The sequence below is a fragment of the Lithobates pipiens genome, unplaced genomic scaffold (assembly GCF_037356315.1).
Source record: "Lithobates pipiens isolate NorthernLeopardFrog02 unplaced genomic scaffold, aLitPip1_a1.2 Scaffold_11, whole genome shotgun sequence".
NCBI classification, from domain to species: Eukaryota; Metazoa; Chordata; class Amphibia; order Anura; family Ranidae; genus Lithobates; species Lithobates pipiens.
Window position 1 is genome coordinate 8,180,398 of NW_027507696.1, and position 24,378 is coordinate 8,204,775.

The 24,378-nt window shown below is 42.7% G+C and overlaps 1 protein-coding gene across 2 annotated transcripts in view; it reads right to left on the reverse strand.

Annotated features, from left to right (window-relative positions):
* The window catches only part of OLFM1 (olfactomedin 1), a 113,775-nt gene that overhangs the window by 43,479 nt on the left and 45,918 nt on the right, over positions 1 to 24,378 (reverse strand). Inside the window, exons 1-3 of one of the 2 annotated variants that reach the window (XM_077468395.1) lie at positions 15,746 to 16,357; positions 12,977 to 13,126; positions 7,854 to 8,009 (exon numbers count right to left, since the gene is read on the reverse strand). In XM_077468395.1, coding sequence (XP_077324521.1) covers positions 7,854 to 8,009; positions 12,977 to 13,126; positions 15,746 to 15,895 — 456 coding nt within the window. In that variant the 5' untranslated portion in view covers positions 15,896 to 16,357. Of the gene's footprint in view, positions 1 to 7,853; positions 8,010 to 12,976; positions 13,127 to 15,745; positions 16,358 to 24,378 lie in introns of those variants that run through there. The other variant, XM_077468403.1, reaches the window with a different exon arrangement.

The window sequence follows — 24,378 nt, forward strand, 5'->3', positions numbered from 1 at the left end:
GTTACAATGTCCGTCACACATGACCCATTCAAGTGTATGGGAAAGCGCTGCAGCACTGTATCTAATACCAAACAGTTGCACTTGCATTTGTCAGCAAAAACAGGGCTAAAACCTGCCTGTTAATCACCGTTGAGAATCGATCTGAATAGGGGTTGCTCTTCAGAGGAGCAGTGGATTTAGAAACACGTCTAAATCTATCTTTACTTTCCCAAATCAGAAAGGTTTTTACTTGCACAAACACCAGTGTTAAAAAGGTGTTGTAAAGGTAAATGTTTTTTCACCTTAATGCATTCTATGCATTAAGGTGAAAAAAACACCTCACACTTCCGGCGCCCCCAGTCCCCCCCGTTTAACTTACCTGACCCCTCGAAAATCCTGCGCTCGCCCCCGCCGTCCTCTTCGCAGCTCAGCCTGGCCGCTGATTGGCTGGAGTGGATGGATTGAAAGCAGCGCAGCCATTGGCTCGCGCTGATGTCAATCACATCCGCTGACGCAGAGGGCCGGGGGGCGGGGCCGTGTGATACAGCGAGCGGCTATAGCCGCCGGCTGTATCACGGGAGCGCGCCCGCAGGTGCTTCTCACCATGCGAGGGAGCTCGCGTGAACGTGAGAAGTACCTGCGTGAGGAAGCCGAGACAGCCGCCGAGGGACCCCAGAAGAGCAGGTTCGGGGCCACTCTGTGCAAAACGAGCTGCACAGTGGAGGTAATTATAACATGTTTGTTATTTTAAAAAAAATAAAAAAATGTATTTTACAATCCCTTTAACCCTTTGCTGTCCATCCACAGTACGTTTACTGTGGGCAGGCGGCAGCTACAGACAGGCTGTGTCCAGATTACTGTGCTCCGTACCTGGCTGCTGTGAATGGCGGGGGGGGGGGGTATCATGTGATCACTATGACCAATCAAAGCAATCATATAATATGTAAGCAAATTGTCATGAATAGCTTTGATTCATGAACAGCTTGCTAACTGTTGTGATGCTGTTATTAGCCCAGAGCTATCACATGGGACCTTGGCCAATCACAGCACCTTTGTACTATGTGATCAGCTGTGGCCAATCACAGCATCACAATAGTAAGCAAGCTGTCAGGAATGAAAAGTACTATGGTGACAATGAACCACTCCGATGACAGGATGTAAAAAAAAGGGGGGGGGGGGGTTTGTACTGTCCTGGCATTTTAGGGCCTCAAGAAATGAAATGGACCATGAGTTATAACAGAAACGAAGAAAAACTTTTTGTTTTTTTTCTTTTATATAGGAAAAAATACAAAATCCCAGTGGTGATTAAATACCACCAAAAAAAAAACTATTGTGTGAAATAATTTTTTTTTTTCAGAAATTTAGGGCAATATGTATTCTGCTACATATTTTTGTTAAAATTTATACTGGAATTTTCATGTATTTATTTATTTTTATACTAGTAATGGCAGTAGGACTGCAATATTGCGGGGGGAGAATTGGACACTGACACTTTAACACTTTGTGGGAACCATTGACACTAATACAGTGATCCATGCTAAAAATATGCATGTTCACTGTAAAAATGATACTGGCTGGGAAGCTGCTAAACATCTAGGGTGATCAAAGGGTTAAATGTGTGCCTAACCAGTGTTTTTGTGTAAATGGTGTGTTGCTTTTACTAAGAGAAGTGATGCATTTTTTCTCTGCTTTGCAGCGACACAAAATCTATCACTTCTTCCCCGCATTAGAACAGAGCTCTGCATTGTTTTCATAGGCAGAGCTCTGTGCTGTGCCTCTGCCCGCTGATCGTCGGGTGCTGGCAGACATCCATTGCCCAGCACCTGTTTATCGGCCTTCTTCTGTGCGTAATCACAGCACAAGTGCCGCATCGGCGGTGTGCACGTGCCCCCTAGGCAACAGTGCAGAATTGTGTGTGTATATATACACGTGATTCTGCACAGAACGGCCACCCTGTAGCAGTATATATGCTATAGGGTGGTCAGAAAGTGGTTAAAAGGGACCCTGTGGCAGATTTTATTTAAATATACACTTGTTTTTAAAAAAATGTAAACGGTTTATTTTTTAAATAATTCTGGATGTAACCATGTTAGTTGTGTGTGTTAGTTGTGTTAAATGATACCCCTAGTGATCTATTATAATGTTAAGTACCATGCTCACTGCTACACAAGCTTGGAAATAATAATAAAGTTTTCACTATATCTTTTTATGTAGTAAATGTTTCAGCTGCATCCATTCATTCTCTCTCTCTCTCTCTTTCATTCCCTCTCTCTCTCTCTTTCATTCTCTCTCTCTCTCTCTCTTTCATTCCCTCTCTCTCTCTCTTCATTCTCTTTCTTTCTCTCTCTTGCATTCTCTCTCTCTCTCTCTCTCTTTCTTTCTTTTTCTCTTTCTTTCTCTCTCTTTCATTCTCTCTCTCTCTCTTTCATTCTCTTTCTTTCCCTCTTTCTTAGATTTTCTCTCTCTCTCTCTTTCTTTTTTCATTCTCTTTCTTTCATTCTCTCTCTCTCTATCTATCTCTCTTTCTTTTCATTCTCTTTCTTTCTCTTTCTTTCACTCTCTCTCTTTCTTTTTTTCTCTCTTTCTTTCTCTCTCTCTTTCATTCTCTCTCTCTTTCATTCTCTTTCTTTGATTCTCTCTCTCTCTTTCTTTTTTCATTCTCTTTCATTTTCTCTCTCTTTCTTTCATTCTCTCTCTTTTTTCATTCTCTTTCTTTCTCTTTCATTCTCTCTCTTTTCATTCTCTTTCTTTCATTCTCTCTCTCATTCTCTCTCTCTTTCTTTCTTTCTTTTTCTCTCTTTCTTTCATTCTCTTTCTTTCCATCTTTCTTTGAGTCTCTCTTTCTTTTTTCATTCTCTTTCTTTCTCTTTCTTTCATTCTCTCTCTTTTCATTCTCTTTCTTTCATTCTCTCTCTCTCTCTCTCACTCTCCTCATTCTCTTTCTTTCATTCTCTCTCTCTCCTCATTCTCTTTCTTTCATTCTCTCTCTTTCTTTTTTATCTCTCTCTCTCTCTCTCTCTACTTCTAAAATAGTGTAAGTATACACCGTGGGTCAATATTATCCTGAATGTCTTTTGTTTGTAATGGGTTATGTAATACTAACTGTAATAGGATGCTACACTGCTAACTTGGGGGACCCTTCCCCTTTGTCTCTCTTTCCTCCACGAACCTTCTTTATGAGTGATGTAAATATGGTATTGAATACAAAAAATATCAAGGGAAGGTCACGTTATTTGCAGGGTCTGTTTTTCACCCAATTCATTCCAGAAACATAAATAAAGGAATTTGGTTCTCATGAGCAATGCAAATACTTTAGTGATTTTTTTTTTTTTTTTTTTTATTCTATACATTTTGTAAAAAATAAAAATAAAAAAATAAATGTTGTTGGCTCCTGTAAATGTTTAATGAGATGTTTTTATATGATTTTTTTCCTCCTTGGGATGTAGAAGGAAAGTGTAGCAAGGGTTTGACTCTTACCTAAAAAGTGCCCCTCATCTTGTAAAGCAGTGTGCTTTAATTTATTGTTTACCTTCAGAAAAAGTGGATTAAAAAAATCTAAAAAAAAAAAAAAAAGCCTCAGGGATAGTTGTCTGTGTGACCTGGAATGACTTCCCTGGTCTTTTAATGATGTCAATTATTCTCAGTTGTAGCTGCAAAAGCTTGAGCCTCTCTGACCTATTAGTAGAGGGAGATGGTACCAGGAAAGGTTATTTGTTAAATCGTGCAAGACATGCTAACATCTATTTGTCACTAATTACATGTCATGCATTGCCACACTGCATTTCTGCTGGAAAATCAGCCCTCTCCAATCTCATTAAGTGACAGGAACGGCCAGGAAGCTGTCGGGATAAGCTTACCTCCCATTCACTGAAGAAACCAATTTGATTTGAAAGAGTCTGCTAAACTTATCAATGCAGCGGCATTCCTTTTTATAGGGTCTGTCAACCCTATAAGGTCAGGGCTGGATTAACATAGGGGCTATTGGAGCTGCAGCTCCAGGCCCCTACCCTAATATAGGCCCAGCCACCCAAAAAGGACATGGAAAGCAATGGGTCAACAGGAAGAGATCTCCCCTGATGGGCCCTGCATTCCACATGCACCGCCTGGGCAAGGTGGTGGGATTGATAATGGGCACTGCATGAGCAGTCCTAACAGAAGCCTGGGGCACGCCAGTGCAGGGCTCTTACAGAAGTCTGGGGCTTCCACAGTGTTAGGCCTGCACAGCTGCACTCTTTTAGCTCAGAGTGCTCGCCGATGCACGGCCCTTACAGAAGCTTGGCAAATCAAATGCCTAGTGTTATGGCTATGCAGCTGCGCTAATTTTGAGTTTGGGCGCACGCCAGCACAGGCTCTTGGAAAGCAGAAGGGTGCCCAGTAAAAGGCCCACCAAAATCCTCAGCACCAAGCACATGATGCTCTTAATCTGGCCCTGTATAAGGTGTTTGGTGGCTGCCGAGGGGTCAATTAACTAGTGATTTCTTATATTTTTTCAAGGAGATCAGTAAGGAGATGTCTGTAGTTGATTTTCCAGGTCTCCAGACTTGTTTTGGCTGGAGGTGGATCCACACCTGGTGCTGGTTAATGCAATGGCAGGAGTAGGAACACCCCAAATTGAGTGGGAACAAAGCCAAAAACTAAAACGAAATAAAGCCCTGGGATATATCAACCGGGCAAAGGACTCAATTTACCAACCCCGTCCTACATACCAATATCACTGTAGGATGGACAGACTCTTTAACGGTTTTGTCTTTCCTAGTCCAGTGTTCTCTTTTTCTGATGCATTTGCTCTTGAAAAAAAAAGGTAAAAGGTATTTCTTGGGGATACTATCTAATGTACAGGGGATGGTTTTCCAACCATTATAATTGTGTAGTCACTAGTTGTCTCTGTTGCCTGCCATATGAGTGAGTTGCCTTCAGGGCCGGGACAAGGGGTGGGCAGAAGGAGCGGCTGCCCTGGGCACTGTGGTATCATGTGAGGTGAAGGGGGCACTGAAAGGAAATTGGTGGGGGGGGGGGGGGGGAGCGGATTTTTGTTGCAAGGGGGAACTTGGAGGGTGGCAGTGGGTAAGTATTGTTCCAGGAGGGGAAATTTGTGGGGGGTATGCTAAGAGTGATAATTTAAGGGGCTTTGTGTGGGGAAGGGGAATGAGAGAAGAAGATTTGTGCGTAGAGGGAAGATTTTGGGGGGTTTCCAGTGGGGGGGAGAGAAGAATTGTACTGGGAGGGGAAATTGGGAATTTTTAGGGGTAGAGAATTTGTGCTAGGAGGGTAATTTTTTGGGGTGGATGGGGGGCAAAGATTTGTGCTGGGGGATGGGGGGCAAAGATTTGTGCTGGGGGGGGGATCAGCAGGGGGAATGATTTGTACTGGGAGGAGGGAAAATTATGCTTAGGGGGAGTGAAAGGGATTAGTGTTCAGTTTTTTGTTAAGGAGGATCTTTGTTGCCACATAATACTTATACATCTTGGGGTGGGGAGGGGGGGCGCAGTTTGGCATGGTCGCCCTGGGCTGTAGAAGACCTTGTCCCAGCACTGGTTGCCTTGGTAGGACTAGGGAAACTGCTATTTAGGCAGTTTCAGGAGACCACTGATGGGAGAAGCACACCAATGCTAATAACACTCTAACCCATCTTGTACTTGTAAAGGTTTTAGCGGTTTGTGAAATCTCACTTTTAAGCCCTACTGTGGCCCTTGGTGTTTATTACTTTTTGAGTGTATTGTTCCATTGATTCCGCATCTCAGAACGTCACTGAAAGTGATTAAACTCCTTACAAGTTAGCTTCTTTACAGCAAACATATGCAAGTGAATGGAGTAAAGCAAAAAACAGCACAGCTTATGTAATATGAGTGGGCGGGGCTTAATCAGTAGAAGAGGCAGAACATGACATAACATTTCTAAAAACCCTTATATTGTGCGTAAAAAGGCCACACGTGCTTTCCCTAATCATCACCTGCTTCGCAGTATATTGTGTCTCTGACAATACAAGTGCTCTTCAATTTTTAAGGGTTCATGATCTCTTAGCCCTTGTACACACGGTCGGACATTCCGACAACCAAATCCGACGGATTTTGTCCGAAACTGGTGTTGTATACACACGGTCAGACAAAGTTGTCGGAAAATCCGATATTCCAACGGAAACAGTCCAATGGAGCCCACACGCACGGTCGGATTATCCGACAACACGGTCCGATCGGACGTTTTCCGTCGGAATGTCCGACCGTGTGTACAAGGGCTTATGCCACGTACACACGATCGGAATTCCGGCCAGAAAAAGACAGATGAGAGCTTTTCACCGGAAAATGCGACCGTGTGTACGCTCCATCGGAATTTAGCTGTCCGAATTTCCACCAGCCAAAAATTGATAGCATCTTCTCAATTTTCCCGACGGAAAAAACTTTCTATCGGTAATTCCGATCGTGTGTATGCAATTCCGACACGCCAAAAATCACGCATGCTCAGATTCAACTACGAGACAGAAGCTATTGGCTACTGGCTATTGAACTTCCTTTTTCTAGTCCCGTCGTACGCGCTGTACGTCACCGCGTTATAAACAATCGGAATTTGATGTGACTGTGTATAGGCAAGACAGCTTGAGCCGAATTCCGTCGTAATTCCGTCGGGAAAACCATCAGAGCTTTTTCCGACGAGAATTCCGACCGTGTGTACGCGGCGTAAGAGTTTGGAGGGGCTAGACATTCATTTGAGAAATTAGGAACAGGTTGCAGAGAGACCTGTGTGATTTTTGTTTAGCCTAACAGGACTCCATGATGTTTATTATTCCTGAATTGCAGTTTACTACTATGCCGGCCATACACGGTTCGAATTTCGAAAGAATTTTCTTTCGAAAATCGTATCTAAGAATTTTCGTATGAATTTCGCACCATTAGTGGGGGCTGCAGCAACAGCCGATTTTCGTGCGGAAATAAAATTTGAGGAATCGGACATGTTGGAAATTTTTTGAAAAACGAACGATTTTCTAATCAATGATGGGAGAATCGTGCGAGAAACGTAATAAGAAAAGAAAATGTACGGAGATAAACGAAAATTTAAGGAGAGAAAAGAAGATTCCCAGCCAAGAAATTTTTTTTCTGAAATTGAAGGCTTGGTCGGCCGAATTTCGAAAATCAATGGTGGCACCATCGGATCACAAAAAAAACGAATTTTCTGATTTTGAAAAGAAAATTTGTTCGAAATTCGACCGTGTATGGCTTGCATAAGGCTGCCTATTGGTTATTTAGCTTATTGCATCTATTGGCTTAATATTTGATGATTTAGTTTGGTAAAGTATATACTAAGATTAGCCACATTTGCTTTAGCAAGTAAAGCAAACAGGTGTAAAATTTAAAAACGGTAATGTAAAAGGATTCTCAGCTTGCCTCTTCTTCAAGATTTAGCAACTACTAACACCTTTATACACATGCAGAATTTTGCAAAAAGCAGGAGAAGAGCTCAGGAGATGGAATTAAGCCCAAGCTAAAATACTGCAAAAAAAAAAAAAAAAAGGGGGCAGCAAATTGTCTAAGATTACTTTTCAGCTTCTGACATTATATTCTACTTTTCTATAGTCCGTTTTACTAGATGGAAACCCTCTTTATTCTAGTCACTGTCTTGTTTCTAGTAGAATCTCAGAGAGAATGAGCGTAGCAAACCTCTGCCATCATTGCCAAAGCATCACCAACTACATATAAATTTACTAAATCCCAATATATATATATATAATCTAATGCAAAGTAAGGTAGTTGAAGTGAAGGTAGGCAATCTGTGTGGCACAGGTTTCTGTATAACTAAGATGCCCTTCGTGGACTTATATAGTTTTTTACAAGAGCCATGTTAACACAGTTTATCTAGCCCCACCTACGAGGAACAGTACTCACCTTGAACTGCCTGGCCTGGTGCTGCCTATGAGTTTCCTCCACTTGTTTAAATTTGGATTCCAGGCCTTTCATTTGATTCTCCATCCTTTCTACATATTGCAGGTCCCTTTGGGTCCGCCTGTCCAGAACTTCTATTGACTGGGACATATTTTGCACCTGAAATTAGAATAAAACAAAAACGGATGTACAGTGCAACCGGGTTTATTATTTGATTATTATGTTTGAGTTTATCATGGTGTTTTTCCCCATCTACAGCCAAAACAGAACTTCATATAAAACCTGGTCTATACTTGCACTATATGTTCCCTATGATATACTATTTACTTGCCTGAAGCGTTAAATGTATATCTGTTCCCAGGCTAACAATACAGCATCCACAACCATCAGGATAATATTCTTCAAACTCTGATTTTGCTTCTCGTGAAGCCATATTTAGGCCAGTCATTTGGAATTAAGAAGGCCCGAGGCTAAAGGCCACATATTTCTGATCATAGTTTCATAGTTACATAGTTAGTAAGGTTGTATAAAGACACCAGTCCATCCAGTTCAACCTGAGTGAGTGTCTACAATTGTCCCTATCCCTGTACATTGCACACCCACATCGGTCCCTACCCTCAATCCTAGGTCCTCATTCATATACTAGGGCCAATTAACCTACCTGCATGTCTTTGGAGTGTGGGAGGAAACCGGAGTACCCGGAGGAAACCCACGCAGGCACAGGGAGAACATGCAAACGCCAGGCAGGTAGTGTCGTGGTTGGGATTTGAACGAGCGACCCTTCTTACTGCTAGGTGAGAGTGCTAACCACTACACCACTGTGCTGCCATGGTATAGCCATGGCTTGGTATGGTCCGATCCACCACCACCTCACATTTAAAGTGACCTGTAAACGTTTTTTTTTTTTTTTTTTTTTACTTAGTAGTGGAAGTAAACCCTCCTATCGTTTTCAGTCAAGGAAGCTGCCATCTTGGCCTCTAATAGTTCTTCAACTGCCATAATGCTACACATGTGATCAGTTATGACACCAGCCATTGGATGGTTTGAAAGTTTGGTTGAGAGCACAACCAATGTGAAAGTTAGCATTTCCGGCATGCCGGGAATGTAAGTGTTTTTTGAAACTGGGTTTACTCCCACTTTAATAAGAAACGGGTTTATACTTACCTGCTTTGTGCCATGAAATGGCAGAAAGCTGTCCTGAACTTCCTCTTCTCGGGTATACCGCAGGCGCTTCCATCTCCTCCTCTTTCGTGAGTGCCCCCCAAAGAAAGTCGCATTCTATGGGGCACTCGTGGGGGCTTGCTCCCAAGCCTAGCTGTCCTAGACACAGACAGCTGAACTCTGCCTCGCCTCCCACTCCCTTGCCACTGGCTTTTATTGACCACAGCTGGAGCCAATGGCTCCCACTGCCTCAAATCCTAGGAGAATAGGAAGTGGGAAAGAGAAGAAGAGCTGCAGGTGGCACAGCACTGGATTGAATGAGGGCTCAGGTACGTAAAATGGGGGGTGATGGGGTAATACTGATGCCTAAACAAGGAATACATTAAAGCGGAGCTCCACCCTAAAGTGGAACTTCCGCTCATTGAAACCCTCCCCCCTCTCCGGTGCCACAATTGGCACCTTTCAGGGGGAAGGGAGGTGCAGATACCTGTATAATACAGGTATTTGCACCCACTTCCGGGCATAGATAGCCGCAGATTCTGCGGGTATTTACGCCACTTCCTGCGGGGCCCCCGCTGTCTGCTGGGAAACACACGGATCCCAGAGACAGCAGGGACCATCCTTATTGGGCAGCGCGACTCGCGCATGCGCAGTAGGGAACCGGGAAGTGGAGCCGCAAGTCTTCACTTCCTGATTCCCATACCGAAGATCACGGTGGCAGCACCCGAGAGCCAATCGAGAGATCGGCTTTGGGTGCCGACATCGCGGGCTCGCTGGGCGGGTAAGTGTCCTTATTTTAAAAAAGTCAGCAGCTGCAGTATTTGTAGCTGCTGACTTTTAAAAACAAAAAACGGCGGAACTCCCGCTTTAAGGTAAAAATATAAAAATATTTAGGCTTTATAACCACTTTATTTTAAAATAACAAAGACCTGTATCGGCATCTCTAAAATTTTTGTTGCTACTTTTATCACCTTGTGGTAGCTATATTTTTTGTCTGACACTTTTTTATTTTGTTCGCTTTTATTTTTAACTTTAGTCTTTAGTCAGGTAAGTGACTGCACAGCTTATGTGCTTTAAAGCCCAAATGGACTTTCAGTTCAAAGTTGCTAATTACTTCCCTGATGTATCAAAAGAAGAAAAAAAGTGTGCTCAGTCATAGTTTTTCTTTAAAAAATCAGCCAGAGTCTGAACAGAAACAACATGTTGCTCTCTTTAGGCGAGCTGTGATCTCTTTGCAGAGGTTAAACACCCCCTGCTGCGTCACAGCCGGAGTTCTCCAATCAGCAGAGATCTCTAGCTATGCCGATTACAGAGCTAGATCGCTAACTCAGCCTGAGGCTGTTGGACCTCTGCGGTGAGACCACTGCCTCATCACAGAAAGTAAGGGTCCTCATCTACTGCATGCTGGCAGGAGACAGTCTTCCCTACTACAGGTTGTGACTGGTTTAAAAAGTAAATGAACTTAAAGATATTGAACACCTTTTTTTGTTTTGGAGGACGTGGAAGATATTTAGCTGATTTTAAGGCCAGTTGGGCTTTTGGTCTTCTTTGCTAAATAACTACTAAATTGCACACTTGTATAACTTCAGCCTCATTACTTTGGAAAGCTACTAAAGCAGCCTTTCTCAACCTTTTCAACACGGAGGAACCCTTAAAATAGTTCTCCGGTCTCGGGGGAACCCCTGCTAAAAATTAGAAATCTACAACTCATGATACATTAGTGTGATGGTCGGTGGGAAGAATGGTCCTTACACTTGTGGTCATTGGGAAGAATGCTCCTTACACTTGTGGTCATTGGGAAGAATGGTCCTTACACTTGTGGTCAGTGGGAAGAATGGTCCTTACACTTGTGGTCATTGGGAAGAATGGTCCTTACACTTGTGGTCATTAGGAAGAATGGTCCTTACACTTGTGGTCAGTGGGAAGAATGGCGCTTACACTTGTGGTCATTGGGAAGAATGGTCCTTACACTTGTGGTCAGTGGGAAGAATGGTCCTTACACTTGTGGTCATTGGGAAGAATGGTCCTTACACTTGTGGTCATTGGGAAGAATGGTCCTTACACTTGTGGTCAGTGGGAAGAATGGTCCTTACACTTGTGGTCATTGGGAAGAATGGTCCTTACACTTGTGGTCATTGGGAAGAATGGTCCTTACACTTGTGGTCATTGGGAAGAATGGTCCTTACACTTGTGGTCATTGGGAAGAATGGTCCTTACACTTGTGGTCATTGGGAAGAATGGTGCTTACACTTGTGGTCATTGGGAAGAATGGTCCTTACACTTGTGGTCAGTGAGAAGAATGGTCCTTACACTTGTGGTCATTGGGAAGAATTATCTCCTTACAGGCAGCTAAAAAGATCAATGGTGTCAGTGGGAACTTATCTGAGATGCAGAAATTTCCCAATGCTGAAGGAACCCCTAGCAACCTCTGGAGGAACCCTAGGATTCCACGGAACCCTGGTTGAGAATCACTGGACTAAAGCATACAGTATGAGACATTTCTGTGTGTGTCATAGATTTGTCGTTCTTTAGTTGGCGTCGTACCTTCATCAAATGCTTTGGCAGAATATGCCATAGAAGGCCTGGGCGGGCTTTGTCTCCAGCTGGTGAGCTGCTACAAATCCCATCACATTCTTTGAAGGCAGCTGATGGTACATGCTGGACTTCATAGTTCTTTACAGTTTGGAGGTCATATGTTATTGATGGCTTGTAACATTTCTGTGCTAAGTAGGACTGCTTGTCTGCGCATTGACATACTTCAAGTTTACAGATGATGGCAATCTGTGCACCCTTCCAGTAGGCAACTATATGTTGTGCTTATGATCTAATTAACATTGCATACCAAGTAGAAATCTAGCTGTGAGACGTTGCCATGGACAGTTGCCCAGCTATGTGCCCACATTTCTACAGAGTATAAAAGGAGAAAGGCCTTTACAGCTTATAATTCACGAGTCTGACCCTGACTTTTGAGGCTGACACAGGATCCCAATACAAATTCTGTAATTGCCCCACTATAGGTTTTATACACCATATCAGTCAGATTTGGATATTCTTTCAAAGGTCAACTGTGATTCAAATTGAGTAACCTTCAGCGGTATCTAGCAACGCAACCTTTGTAAGGACTAATTTGTCACTGATGTAGCTGATCTCTATGATTTGTTTTAAAAGGCACAGTGCAGTTAAAGCAGTTGTATAGTCAATTCAGGTACTTTTTACCTACAGGAAAGCCTATAATATGGCTTACCTGTAGGTAAAAAAAAAAAATATATCCTAAACCTGTACGGTTTAGGAGATATTCCCCTCGCAATGAGCCGCTGACTTGTGCACAAGGGGATTCTCGGCTGAAAGCCTGGCAGGCGCTGGATCCCTCCGGGAAGAAATCTCCCGTGCGCATGTGCAGGGAGTGACGATATCGCGGCTCCGGCCACTCACAGCGCCGGAGCCGCGATACCTGGAAGAAACGCAGAGGGAACATGTCGGCTCCCTCGCCGTGGATCGGGCCAGATGTCGGGGGCCTCGTTCTAAGGTATTTCATAATGAGCTAGTATGCGGTGCATACTAGCTCATTATGCCTTTTCCTTTGCAGGTGAGTTAAAAAAATAATAATAATTCAGCGGGTATACAACCGCTTTAAGGCAGGGCAGAAAGCTATGACAACCACTTAAACGTTTTCATTACATAATAATAGCAGAATCTGCAAAAATCTAGGAAAATGCATCTTCACTTTTTGGCAGGATTTGCACTAAACACTTATGGCTTACATACTTACATAGCATCTGAATATAAACCTTCTTTAGATATTGAGGCTTTCAGGTCCCTCCACGCTATACGTTTGCAGATAATAACCAAGGCCTAGATGCTGATTTTACTAGGTGTTAACTTAATAACATCGCCCCCTTTTGCATTTCTTCTCCAACCACACCCCATCAAATAAGCAAAGAGGCCACATTGTACGTTCATCTCACCTTTTCTAAGAGCTGCCTGAGCTGCTTTGTCCTGGCATCCCGAGAGCACATTGTCTGCTGCGGTGCCACCACTGTACATATACATCGGCCCTCACTGTCCTGGGCAGAGCTATACACCTGCCAACTTTCTTCTGGGTTGGTTGGCAAGACCTATAAAATGAGGAGAGGACAGAAAATTCCTTAAACTCGAACAGCCTAAAAAATGTAAAATACATCTCTGAAAACAGAAGGGATAAAAAAAAAAGAAAAAAAAAAAAAAAGGAAACATTACAGTAAACGGATAGAAGAAAATTAAAGCAAATACTTCTACATTGCATTTGTGACAGTGTACAAAATAAGAGCATGAGCGTTGCAAGGATCAGCTTCAAAGTCTCCTCTTTTCAATACCGTAACATGACTTCTTAAATTCAAAATTAAACGACTAAAATTTTAAAGGCTGTTGCTTTTAACGTGAACACAATGGCAAAGAACGATATTATATAGCTAAGTGTGGAAATGTGGCAAGTAATGGTATATGGATAAATGCGGAAATGTTGTTTTTAACATGTTTCGCACCTATTATCATATGAAAAGATTTCGGATATCACATTATATATATATATATATATATATATATATATATATATATATATATATATATATATATATAATAAATAAATACATATATATGGGATTTGTAAGTGTGGAAATGTGGCAAGTAATGGTATATGGCTAAATGCAGAAATGTGGTTTTTAACATGTTTCGCACCTGTTATCTATGAAAAGATTTCGGATATCATATATATATATATGTGTGTGTGATATAGATATATATATATATATATATATATATCTCGGATTTGCAAGGAATGGATACCAAAATAAGCCTTGATAATTTTTGCATTATACTTTCTATCACAGAATAAAGGCTCCTTACTTCACCGCCTTCCTAAGTCGAGCTGTGATCTTGTTACACAGCACTCACCCAACATAGTCGGCTCATATTGTAATTACACAGAGGACACAGGAAAAAAAAAAAAAAAACGAGAACTCTGCTACCTAATCTCACTGGCTAAGAGCCAAATTGCTGGCTGTCCTGGCATGCGTCAAAAAAAACGACAAGAGCAATTGAACAGACTGTAAGGCGCTTTTTTACACTTTCGAGATGTTACTTGGGTACAGCGAAGGGAATGCTGCAGTTATTTCTGAACAGAGATGAGATTTCTGCTGGGCTTAGGTGAAGATGGCTTGCGAAGGACACATTGCCGATATTAGGTGTAGCAGTGCGATCGGTGTGTATGATATCTCTAAGGCCTGCCAGCTCCGTGGAGAGTTTGCGTGATTTGTGGCTCGTGAGTGCTGCTTGCACGCCGGCAAAGTGATGTGGAATGAGAGACCTTAACTACTGCAATAATTGTTCATATAGATGCATATAATTTAAACTGTGCACATTCTGGAAAAGCAGATTTATATCCACCGCACAATAAAGGAGTGGCCAAAATACGAAGGATGACTTCAATTGGAGGGATTTTTTTAGGGGAAAATGTAACTCAACAAATTGTAGATATGACCTCAATTCCAGGGGTGATCCCCACGTTCCAGGATATTCTCTATTCTAAAAAATTCTAGGAATTATCACAATTCTAGGCAAGGCTTTTATGTGACCAGAATTTTAGGCATGACCTTGATCCTGCGAGTCATAGGATAACCTTGATTCTCGTTTTAGAAAATGTAGATGTGCTCTTCGTTATTTGAATGACCTAAATGCTAGTGATGACCTCCATTTTTTTTTTACATCCTTTTTTTTTTTTTTCTAGATAACTTTCATTGTAGGATGTTATCCAAATTTGATAGATTAAACATGCGGGGGAGATCTAGGTGGCCGAATTTATACATGACCCAAATCCCGGGGAAAACTAGGAGAGTTAAGCCCCATACACACTATCAGATTATCTGCTGAGTTTTTCCTTCAGATTTACAAAAACCATGTAGTAGAAGGGCCTGCCTGATTGCATACACATTGAAACTCCTAAGGTTTGTCCTCATATTATATGGTTTTGGTAAATCTGAAGGAAAAACTCAGCAGATAATCTGATAGTGTGTATGAGGCTTTAGAAACAAAATACAAAGTAAACAGATCTTATTTTTCTTTTGCTTCGTTCCTCACAGGGATACGATACACACAGGTATAAAAAGCCACAGTTTTTTTTTTTTTGGGGGGGGGGGGGTGTTTTTTGCGTTTCATACACTAAACACACCTTTCTATATGACAAGGCAATGTGTTAAAATCAAAAATGGCCAAAAAGGATGATTTCAGAGACTGGGATTTTTATTTTCAGATGCCTTTGACCCAGAATCTCTCCCCTTGCTCCTGCTGCCACTTGGCTCTCCATTACAATAATGAGAATTGTAGAAAGGCTTCTAATGTCTTTCCTGTGGCCAAAGAACCATTAAGACGGGATCCTACCAGCTTTGCATCCACGGAGGATGGCAAGCAGTGGCTGCATCCCCCGATCCCAGTGCGCTGGAGATAGAAAGCCAACTTCTCCAGTAATTGCCACAAAGATATCCTCCATATATCCACCCTTTAATTGTTGTGTGACAACAGACTAATATACCGTTCAACCTTTTTCGTTTTAACTCACTACGTGTTAAAAGGCAGAAAGATGCGCTCATACCTCGCACACTGGAGGGTTAATATAATCTCACATATCAAACCCTTCCCCCCCCCCAAACATTCTGGCACAAAATGCCAACTGGTGCCAGGCATTTCATTCTCTCCTAACTCACCCCAATGCTTCTGTCCAAGGTGCCTGGGTTGGCCGCTGTTAGCTTGGTGGTGTTCAAGCCAACCAAGGATGGCAGGGTCTGCGACATCCAGTTGGTAATCATCGCCATGGTGCTCAGGACAACCCCAATCTTGAGTAAAGGCACAGACATCTCTGCTCCGGTCTCCTTCGCCAACAAACCTTCATTCTGTAGCAGCCGGGGAAGTTGACTTTGACTTCAGAGAGCATGCAGGCATTATTGGAGCCTCCCAATCCTCCAGCATGGCAAGTCGCCTCCGAGACATTTTTTTTTTGCCTGCGGATCAAGCTCTGCCTCGATGTTTCTCGCACAAAATAAATTCTTGCAGGATAGAGAAGAAAAATGTGAGAAAACCAGTGAGTGTGAGATGAGTAGAATTTTTTCTCTCTCTCTCTCTCGGTGGTGCTGAGCCTTGGCCGCAATCCTTTTTTTATGAAACGCTGGTCCTCCTCCGGAAGAGAGAGGTTATTTTAAGAGCGTATCCCTGCTGCTGCTGCTGCTGGCTGCCAGTCTCCAGATCCCTACCAAGCTGTGCAATTGACATGCAACTAACTGATCAGAGGAAGGATGGGGATGGATTAGTGCTAGGAGGAGGGGCTGCAGGTTCGGTGTAAGAAAACGCAAGCTGATGTCACGTTAGATTTTTTTATTTTTTTTCCCCACTCTCATCCCTATGTCCCCCTCCCTGATCCAGCCTCCCCCCCCTCCCCTCCCCACTTGTTATCTAGCCAGGCTAGGACAAGAGCATTTTTAGGAAAGAGGTATAGCCAGGTGAAAATGCTGCCTAGTGCAAAAATCAAACTCATTAAAGGCGCACAGCACTTAATTACATTGTATAGCTGCCTCCTGTGCTCAGTTTTCACCTAAATCCTGAGAGGAGATCATCTTCCCTCCTCCACCGCCGTCACTCTATATCCTTCGCTTACAATGCCAATGCAGAATAAAGAGGTGACCTATTAAGAAATGACAGTCTACTCTCGCTGCAATCTCAACACTCGATCTTGCTGCTCAATATATTTACCACTGCTTTTTATTTTTTTATTTTTTATTTTTTTTTATACAATAGCAGAGTTAAGTTTTTACAAGCTTTCCCAGTCGGCAACTAAAATAGGCAGCAGGTACTGAGATCAGTGTGTAAATATAGAAATAGTATATTGCATGCTGTGACATGCTCTATAGATTATCTTGCTCACATAGGATCTTATTTATCTACATCGCTTCCTCCCTCTCTAAACCCCCCCCCCCCCCCCACACCATCCTTGTCCCTCCTCTCCTTTGTCTTTTCTCCCTCCCTTCTCCTCTCCACCCTTCACCCCTGTCTTGCTTCCCCTCTACATCTCTGCCCTATTTCCTCTAAGTCACCCTTCGCTCGCGCACTCTCTCACCTTCTACTCCTCTTCTTTATTTCTTTTCTTTCTTTTTATGCTATCTCATCCCTTCATTCACCCCTCTATCCTTTATACTTGTCTTGCTTCTCCTCTTCACCCCCCCCCCCCCCCCCTTCTTTTTCTTTGATCTTGTACCCTTTTTACATTCATTCCTTTTTTTTTACTCTTTTTTTTCCTGCTCATTTTTCTCTGCTTTCTCCTTCTTCCTGTTTTGTTGGATCTCCTTTCTCTCTCCTTCATATCTTCTCTCTTCTTTTTGACATTTGTCCTCCGCTCTCTCTCTCTCGCCCTCAATATATTTTAATATATTTCAACACATATTTTCACCTTCTACTACTCTTCTTTATTTCTTTTCTTTCTTTTTATCCTATCTCATCCCTTCATTCACCCCTCTATCCTTTATACTTGTCTTGCTTCTCCTCTTCACCCCCCCCCCCCCTCTTCATTTTCTTTGATCTTGTACTTTCACCCTTTTTACATTCACTCCTTTTTTTTTTTTACTCTTTTTTTCCTGCTCGTTTTTCTCTCCTTCTCTTTCTCCTTCTTCCTGTTTTGTTGGATCTCCTTTCTCATTCCTTTATATCTTCTCTCTTCTTTTTGACATTTGTCCTCCTCTCTCTCTCTCTCTCTCTCTCTCTCGCCCTCAATATATTTTAATATATTTAAACACATAATTTCACCTTCTACTCCTCTTCTTCATTTCTTTTTATCCTATCTCATCCCTTCATTCACCCCTCTATCCTTTATACTTGTCTTGCTTCTCCTCTTCACCCCCCCCCCCCCTTCTTTTTCTTTTATCCTGTACTTTCACCTTTTTTACATTCACTCCTTTTTTTTTTTTTTTTACTCTTTTTTTTTTCCTGCTCGTTTTTCTCTCCTCTCTCCTTCTCTTTCTCCTTCTTCCTGTTTTGTTGGATCTCCTTTCTCTCTCCTTCATATCTTCTCTCTTCTTTTTGACATTTGTCCTCCTCTCTCTCGCCCTCAATATATTTTAATATATTTCAACACATATTTTCACCTTCTACTCCTCTTCTTTATTTCTTTTCTTTCTTTTTATCCTATCTCATCCCTTCATTCACCCCTCTATCCTTTATACTTGTCTTGCTTCTCCTCTTCACCCCCCCCCCATTTTCTTTTTTTTTGATCTTGTACTTTCACCCTTTTTACATCTACTTTTTTTTTTTACTCTTTTTTTTTCCTGCTCGTTTTTCTCTCCTCTCTTCTTCTCTTTCTCCTTCTTCCTGTTTTGTTGGATCTCCTTTCTCTCTCCTTTAAATCTTCTCTCTTCTTTTTGTCCTCCTCTCTCTCTCTCTCTCGCCTCAATATATTTCAACACATATTTGAATCCAGTAAAAAAAAAAATGCATGGTAAATGAATGCCCCTGTAATGTAATCACTATTGCTCAGGGAAGTAAACAGAGGAAAGCACTTTTTTTTTTTTTCCTATGATTAATAAACCGTGGAAAGTCAGAGTTGATCGGCTTTTAGCTGCCATTCAGCAGCCAGAAAATGGCTCACTTAGTGGTTTCAGCGATGATGGAGTTAATTACTGACAGTGATCGATGTAAAGTGCAGCCGGTAAGTGGCCCCGGGGGAACACATGAGGAATCAGTGAGGATGCTGCGCTTCCTGGCAGAATAGACCATCACAGGGCAGGTATGAGCACCATTAACATAATGTATGTAAATGATTCCGCCTTGTGAAACTGCTGACACAGGTAAGAGCCCCTCTGGCACAAGCAGAGCGAGCTGCCAATGATTGGAAAATTGACTATGATATATTATGTAATTGATAAGCTCTTGTTTAGTTCTTTCTCTTTATTTTTCTAAATTAATGAACACAATCTTGCCAGTACACAACAGGAATGCGAAGTGTGGTGCGGTGGCGCCATCTGCTGAATCTTTCTCTAACTGCGCTTCCATTATTGGTTCAAGAGGTCAGTTTTCTCCACTGCACCAATTAAAAGATGTACATCGTGCCTTTAATTAAAGGTTGCAGGATGCAGGGGGGATTATATACACACTTAGATCCCAGGCTACTTCCATTTGTGTGGCATTATTTTAATACTCTTAGGGCCAATTACAGTTATTTTAAGAGACACAGGCAACTGTCCAATTATAGCTACAGTATATCAGGAGGCTTGGGAAGCATGAAGCCATAGTAAAGTGTCATTCAATCCGACTGTGTATGTTTCCCTTCCTTTGTACTTATCGGAACATAGAACAGACCAACCATTAGTGAAGACATAAAGAATTACTTTTTTTTTTTTTGCTGCAATAACTAGCGAAGCAAATCTTGGGGTTTCTTTTTTTTCCATGGCCATTCAATAGCAGAAATGGACGGGTCTGCTTATTCTGCTTCACTACAATTCTCATCATGCCTCTTGTCACTTTGCTGTAAAAAATAATCCTATCGCACTAAGAAGGCAGAAATAAAGGGGCAGCCTCCGTACAGTAAATAAGCTGGTCTTTATAGCAGCCTAAATCCCACCCAAATCCCGTAGCTCCTTAACCCTTTCCTGTCCGTTCTGCCTACAGTACAGCCTCACCTTTCCATTTCTAAATTGCCCCATTATATCCATGCTGAGTTAATGCAGTTCAGTGGGACAGCAAACATGCTGTGGTTTTATTAAGAAAATCGCAGTATTTTAAAAGAACAACGTGACATTTGGCCGTGCTTTCCTGCGACCCTCACTGTTGGCTGACATCAGAGCCGCTTGAGACTCTGGAGGATCAGAGCCGCTTGAGACTCTGGAGGATCAGAGCCGCTTGAGACTCTGGAGGGATCTCAACAATGTCAGGATCCACTGAGATGCCTTATGCCGCGTACACACGGTCGGAATTCCGGCCAGAAAAAGACCGATGAGAGCTTTTCATCGGAAAATGCGACCGCGTGTATGCCCCATCGGAATTTAGCTGTCCGAATTTCCGCCAGCCAAAAATTGATAGCACGTTCTCAATTTTCCCCGACGGAAAAACTTTCTATCGGTAATTCCGATCGTTTGTAGGCAATTCCGACACGCCAAAAAATCACGCATGCTCAGATTCAACTACGAGACAGAAGCTATTGGCTACTGGCTATTGAACTTCCTTTTTCTAGTCCCGTCGTACGCGTTGTACGTCACTGCGTTATAAACGATCGGAATTTGATGTGACTGTGTGTAGGCAAGACAGCTTGAGCCGAATTCCGTCGGAAATTCCGTCGGGAAAACCATCAGAGCTTTTTCCGACGAGAATTCCGACCGTGTGTACGCGGCATTAGAGTTTGGAGGGGCTAGACATTCATTTGAGAAATTAGGAACAGGTTGCAGAGAGACCTGTGTGATTTTTATTTAGCCTAACAGGACTCCATGATCTGTATTATTCCTGAATTGCCGTTTGCTACTAAGGCTGCCTATTGGTTATTTAGCTTATTGCATCTATTGGTTTAATATTTGATGATTTAGTTTGGTAAAGTATATACTAAGATTAGCCACATTTGCTTTAGCAAGTAAAGCAAGCAGGTGTAAAATTTAAAAACGGTAATGTAAAAGGATTCTCAGCTTGCCTCTTTTTCAAGATTTAGCAACTACTAACACCTAACACCTTTATACACATGCAGAATTTTGCAAAAAGCAGGAGAAGAGCTCAGGAGATGGAATTAAGCCCAAGCTAAAATACTGCAAAAAAAAAAAAAAAGGGCAGCAAATTGTCTAAGATTACTTTTCACTTTCTGACATTAAAAAACTTTCTATCGGTAATTCCGATCGTGTGTATGCAATTCCAACACGCCAAAAATCACGCATGCTCAGATTCAACTACGAGACAGAAGCTATTGGCTACTGGCTATTGAACTTCCTTTTTCTAGTCCCGTCGTACATGTTGTACGTCACCGCGTTATAAACGATTGGAATTTGGTGTGACCGTGTGTAGGCAAGACAGCTTGAGCGGAATTCCATCGGAATTCTGGCGGGAAAACCATCAGAGCTTCTTCCGACGAGAATTTCCAAACGTGTGTACGCGGCATAACAGACAGCTGGGTCAGCCTCTCAGCAGTGCTGAGCGCCTGAGCAAGTCGCTCTTACCCAGTGCTCCAGTGAGCGTTGGGAGGGACAGATTGTTGACTAGCAGTCACCGCTCTCTGCTCAGAGCAAATCCAAGAATTGAGCGATCAGCAGCCCTGTGATGGCTCAGTTCTCGGGCTTGCACCTGACCGATGCTCCAGCAGGTAGGTGGGTATGCATGTTTATATTTTCCCATACTTCTCCTTTAAATCACTTGTCTAAGGGCAACCTTTGTAGAGCTTAGCCCTTGTACACACGGTTCGATATTCCGATGGACAATGTCCGATCGGACCGTGTTGTCGGATAATCCGACAGTGTGTGGGCTCCATCGCACTGTTTCCATCGGAGTATCCGACGGACCAAGTTTTCCAGCTGGGCTATAAAATTTTCTGACAACATGATCCGATCGGACTTTGTACCATTGTGTGTAGAGAATTCCGATCGGACAAAGTGCCACGCATGCTCAGATCAAATTCCTAGACCAAAGCTATTGGCTACTAGCCTGAACGTAGTCCCGTCGTAACGAAATTACGTCATCACGCTCTGAACGATCGGATTTTCTTTTTTTCCACAAACTTTTATTGAAGTGATATAAACATACAGAGACACGTTTCCATTAAAGTTAAGGATCGGATTTTCCGACAACTTTGTCCAACCGTGTGTATGCAACAGTTTTGGACAAAATCCAACGGATTTGGTTGTCAGAATGTCCAACCGTGTGTACAAGGGCTTAAACTGAAATTTCTAAAAATATAGGCCTAAACCAGAACATTTTGAATCTGGGGCTCTCCTTGCATTAAAGTAAAAAAATAAAAATAAATATATGAATTTGTTGCTACTAATACATTGCAAGGCTACAGTGTTGCAACATTTTAATAATTCTACATTGTTAACATATTTGGATTTATCGTAAGTGAGCAAATGAATTATGGATATTTTGCATTGTGTTGTTTCGTCTACAATTTCCTGTCATTGGCTGTTTTCAATAACTTGTGCATACATCAGCAGGTGTTATTGTGACTACACTGCGTTCAATGATCACTTGCACTGGTAAGATTTCTCCAAAAAGTGTATTTGCAGCAAAGGAGCTTTCAGAATAAAGGTTGTCTCTTTAACCAATATCTCCCATTTTTGCTGCTCACCAGAGATTGTTCACCTCTTTAATCCATAAAAATTTTCTGAAAACTAGGATCTATTAGCTCTTGTACACACGGTCGGAGATTCCGACAACCAAATCCGTCGGATTTTGTCCGTCGGATTTTGTCCGAAACTGTTGCATACACACGGTCGGACAAAGTTGTCGGAAAATCCGACGTGATGGCGTTATTTGGTTACGACGGGACTACGTTCAGGCTAGTAGCCAATAGCTTTGGTGTAGGAATTTGATCTGAGCATGCGTGGCACTTTGTCCAATCGGAATTCTCTACACATGATCGGAGTATGTCCGATCGGAGCATTTTGTCTGAAAATTTTACAACTTGGAAAACTTGGTCCGTCGGATACTCCGACGGAAACAGTCCGATGGAGACCACACACAGTCGGAATATTCGACAAAACGGTCCGAGCGGACACATTCCGTCGGAATCTCCGACCGTGTGTACAAGGGCTTACAGTGGTAGATTTCAGTCTAAATGCTCCAAGAAAGTTCTAGGAAAGCTTGTCCGTGATTACTGCCTTTCTTCACTGACCATGAACGTAAAAATTATGAATTGATACAAAAAAAAAAAGTACCTTTTAGATATTAGGGTAAGTTCTTCAATTGCTAAACAGTCACTCGGCTGCTGTTACACTCCCATTTTTGTGAGTTTAGGTGTTTTTTTTGTTTTTTTGTTTTTCTGCCCTTTAAACTCCCCTCTGTTATCCTATGTGCCCATGCACGCACCAACATTTTTAGTAGTTAAAGCGGAGGTCCACCCTAAAGTGGACCTCCGCTCATCGGAACCCTCCCCCCCTCCGGCGCCACAATTGGCACCTTTCAGGGGGGAGGGGGGGTGCAGGTACCTGTACAGTACAGGTATCTGCACCCACTTCCGGGATAGCTCTCTGCGGAAAGGAGCGTAGATTACGCCCCTTTCCGCAAGTGCCCGCCCCTTTCCGCAAGTGCCCCGCTGCCTGCTGGGAAACACACAGATCCCAGAGGCAGTGGGGACCGTCCTTATTGCGCAGCGCGATTCGCGCATGCGCAGTAGGGAACCGGGAAATGAAGCCGAAAGGCTCCATTTCCTGATTGCCATACCCAAGATGGCGGCGGCAGCACCCGACATACGATCTACAGATCAGCTTCGGGTGCCGACATCGCGGGCGCGCGGGACAGGTAAGTGTCACTATTTTAAAAGTCAGCAGCTGCAGTATTTGTAGCTGCTGGCTTTTAAAAAAAAAAAAAAAACACGGAGTCCCGGCGGACTCCCGCTTTAAGTGAATGTTTTCTGAACACCCTAAAATCGTGTTCAGGAGAGGCATATTTTAATCTCATAAACCGCTGAATGCTGTTAAACGAGCATAAACACTAGCATTTATTTATTTCAATAACCAGAATAAATTAAAATTCTGCCCATTGAAAAAAAAAAAAACTCCCAAACTTTGCTAAACCTACCTAAACTGTTTTGAAAAAATGTAGCTTGGATGCATTTAGAATGCTGTTTAAAATCAGCATTAAGGCTGGGTTCACATTGCAGCGATGCGGGAACGCTGCGAATCCGCGGCGGGTTCCCGCATCGCATGCCTCCCGGCGGCAGTTCACACTGCCCTATGCGAACTGCTGGGAGTGTCAGTGAAATGTTAATGACACCCCCCAGATCAGTTCGCATATCGCAGTGCCATCTACAAACTCGGACAGGAATCGGATCGCATGGTGTGAACATCCAATGCGATCCGATTCTGCTGCGGACCAAAAAAAGGGTCCTGTGCGAGTTTGGGGTGGGTGTGATGCAAATTCAGCCATCTGTATGGCTGAACTTGCATCACACAGAGATCGGACGTGATTTGCACTGCAGTGTGGTGCGAATCACATCCGATTCTCGTCACCGCAGCAGTGTGAACCCAGCCTAAGTCTCCATGCACACTGGAGCTCATAAACTGCAGTTTATTGGAGTTTGGGCGTTTTTTTTTTTTTTTAAAGCTCATAAATTCCACTCTATGTTAGCCTATGTGTCCATGCACACATGGACGTTTTTTAGCTTTAATGA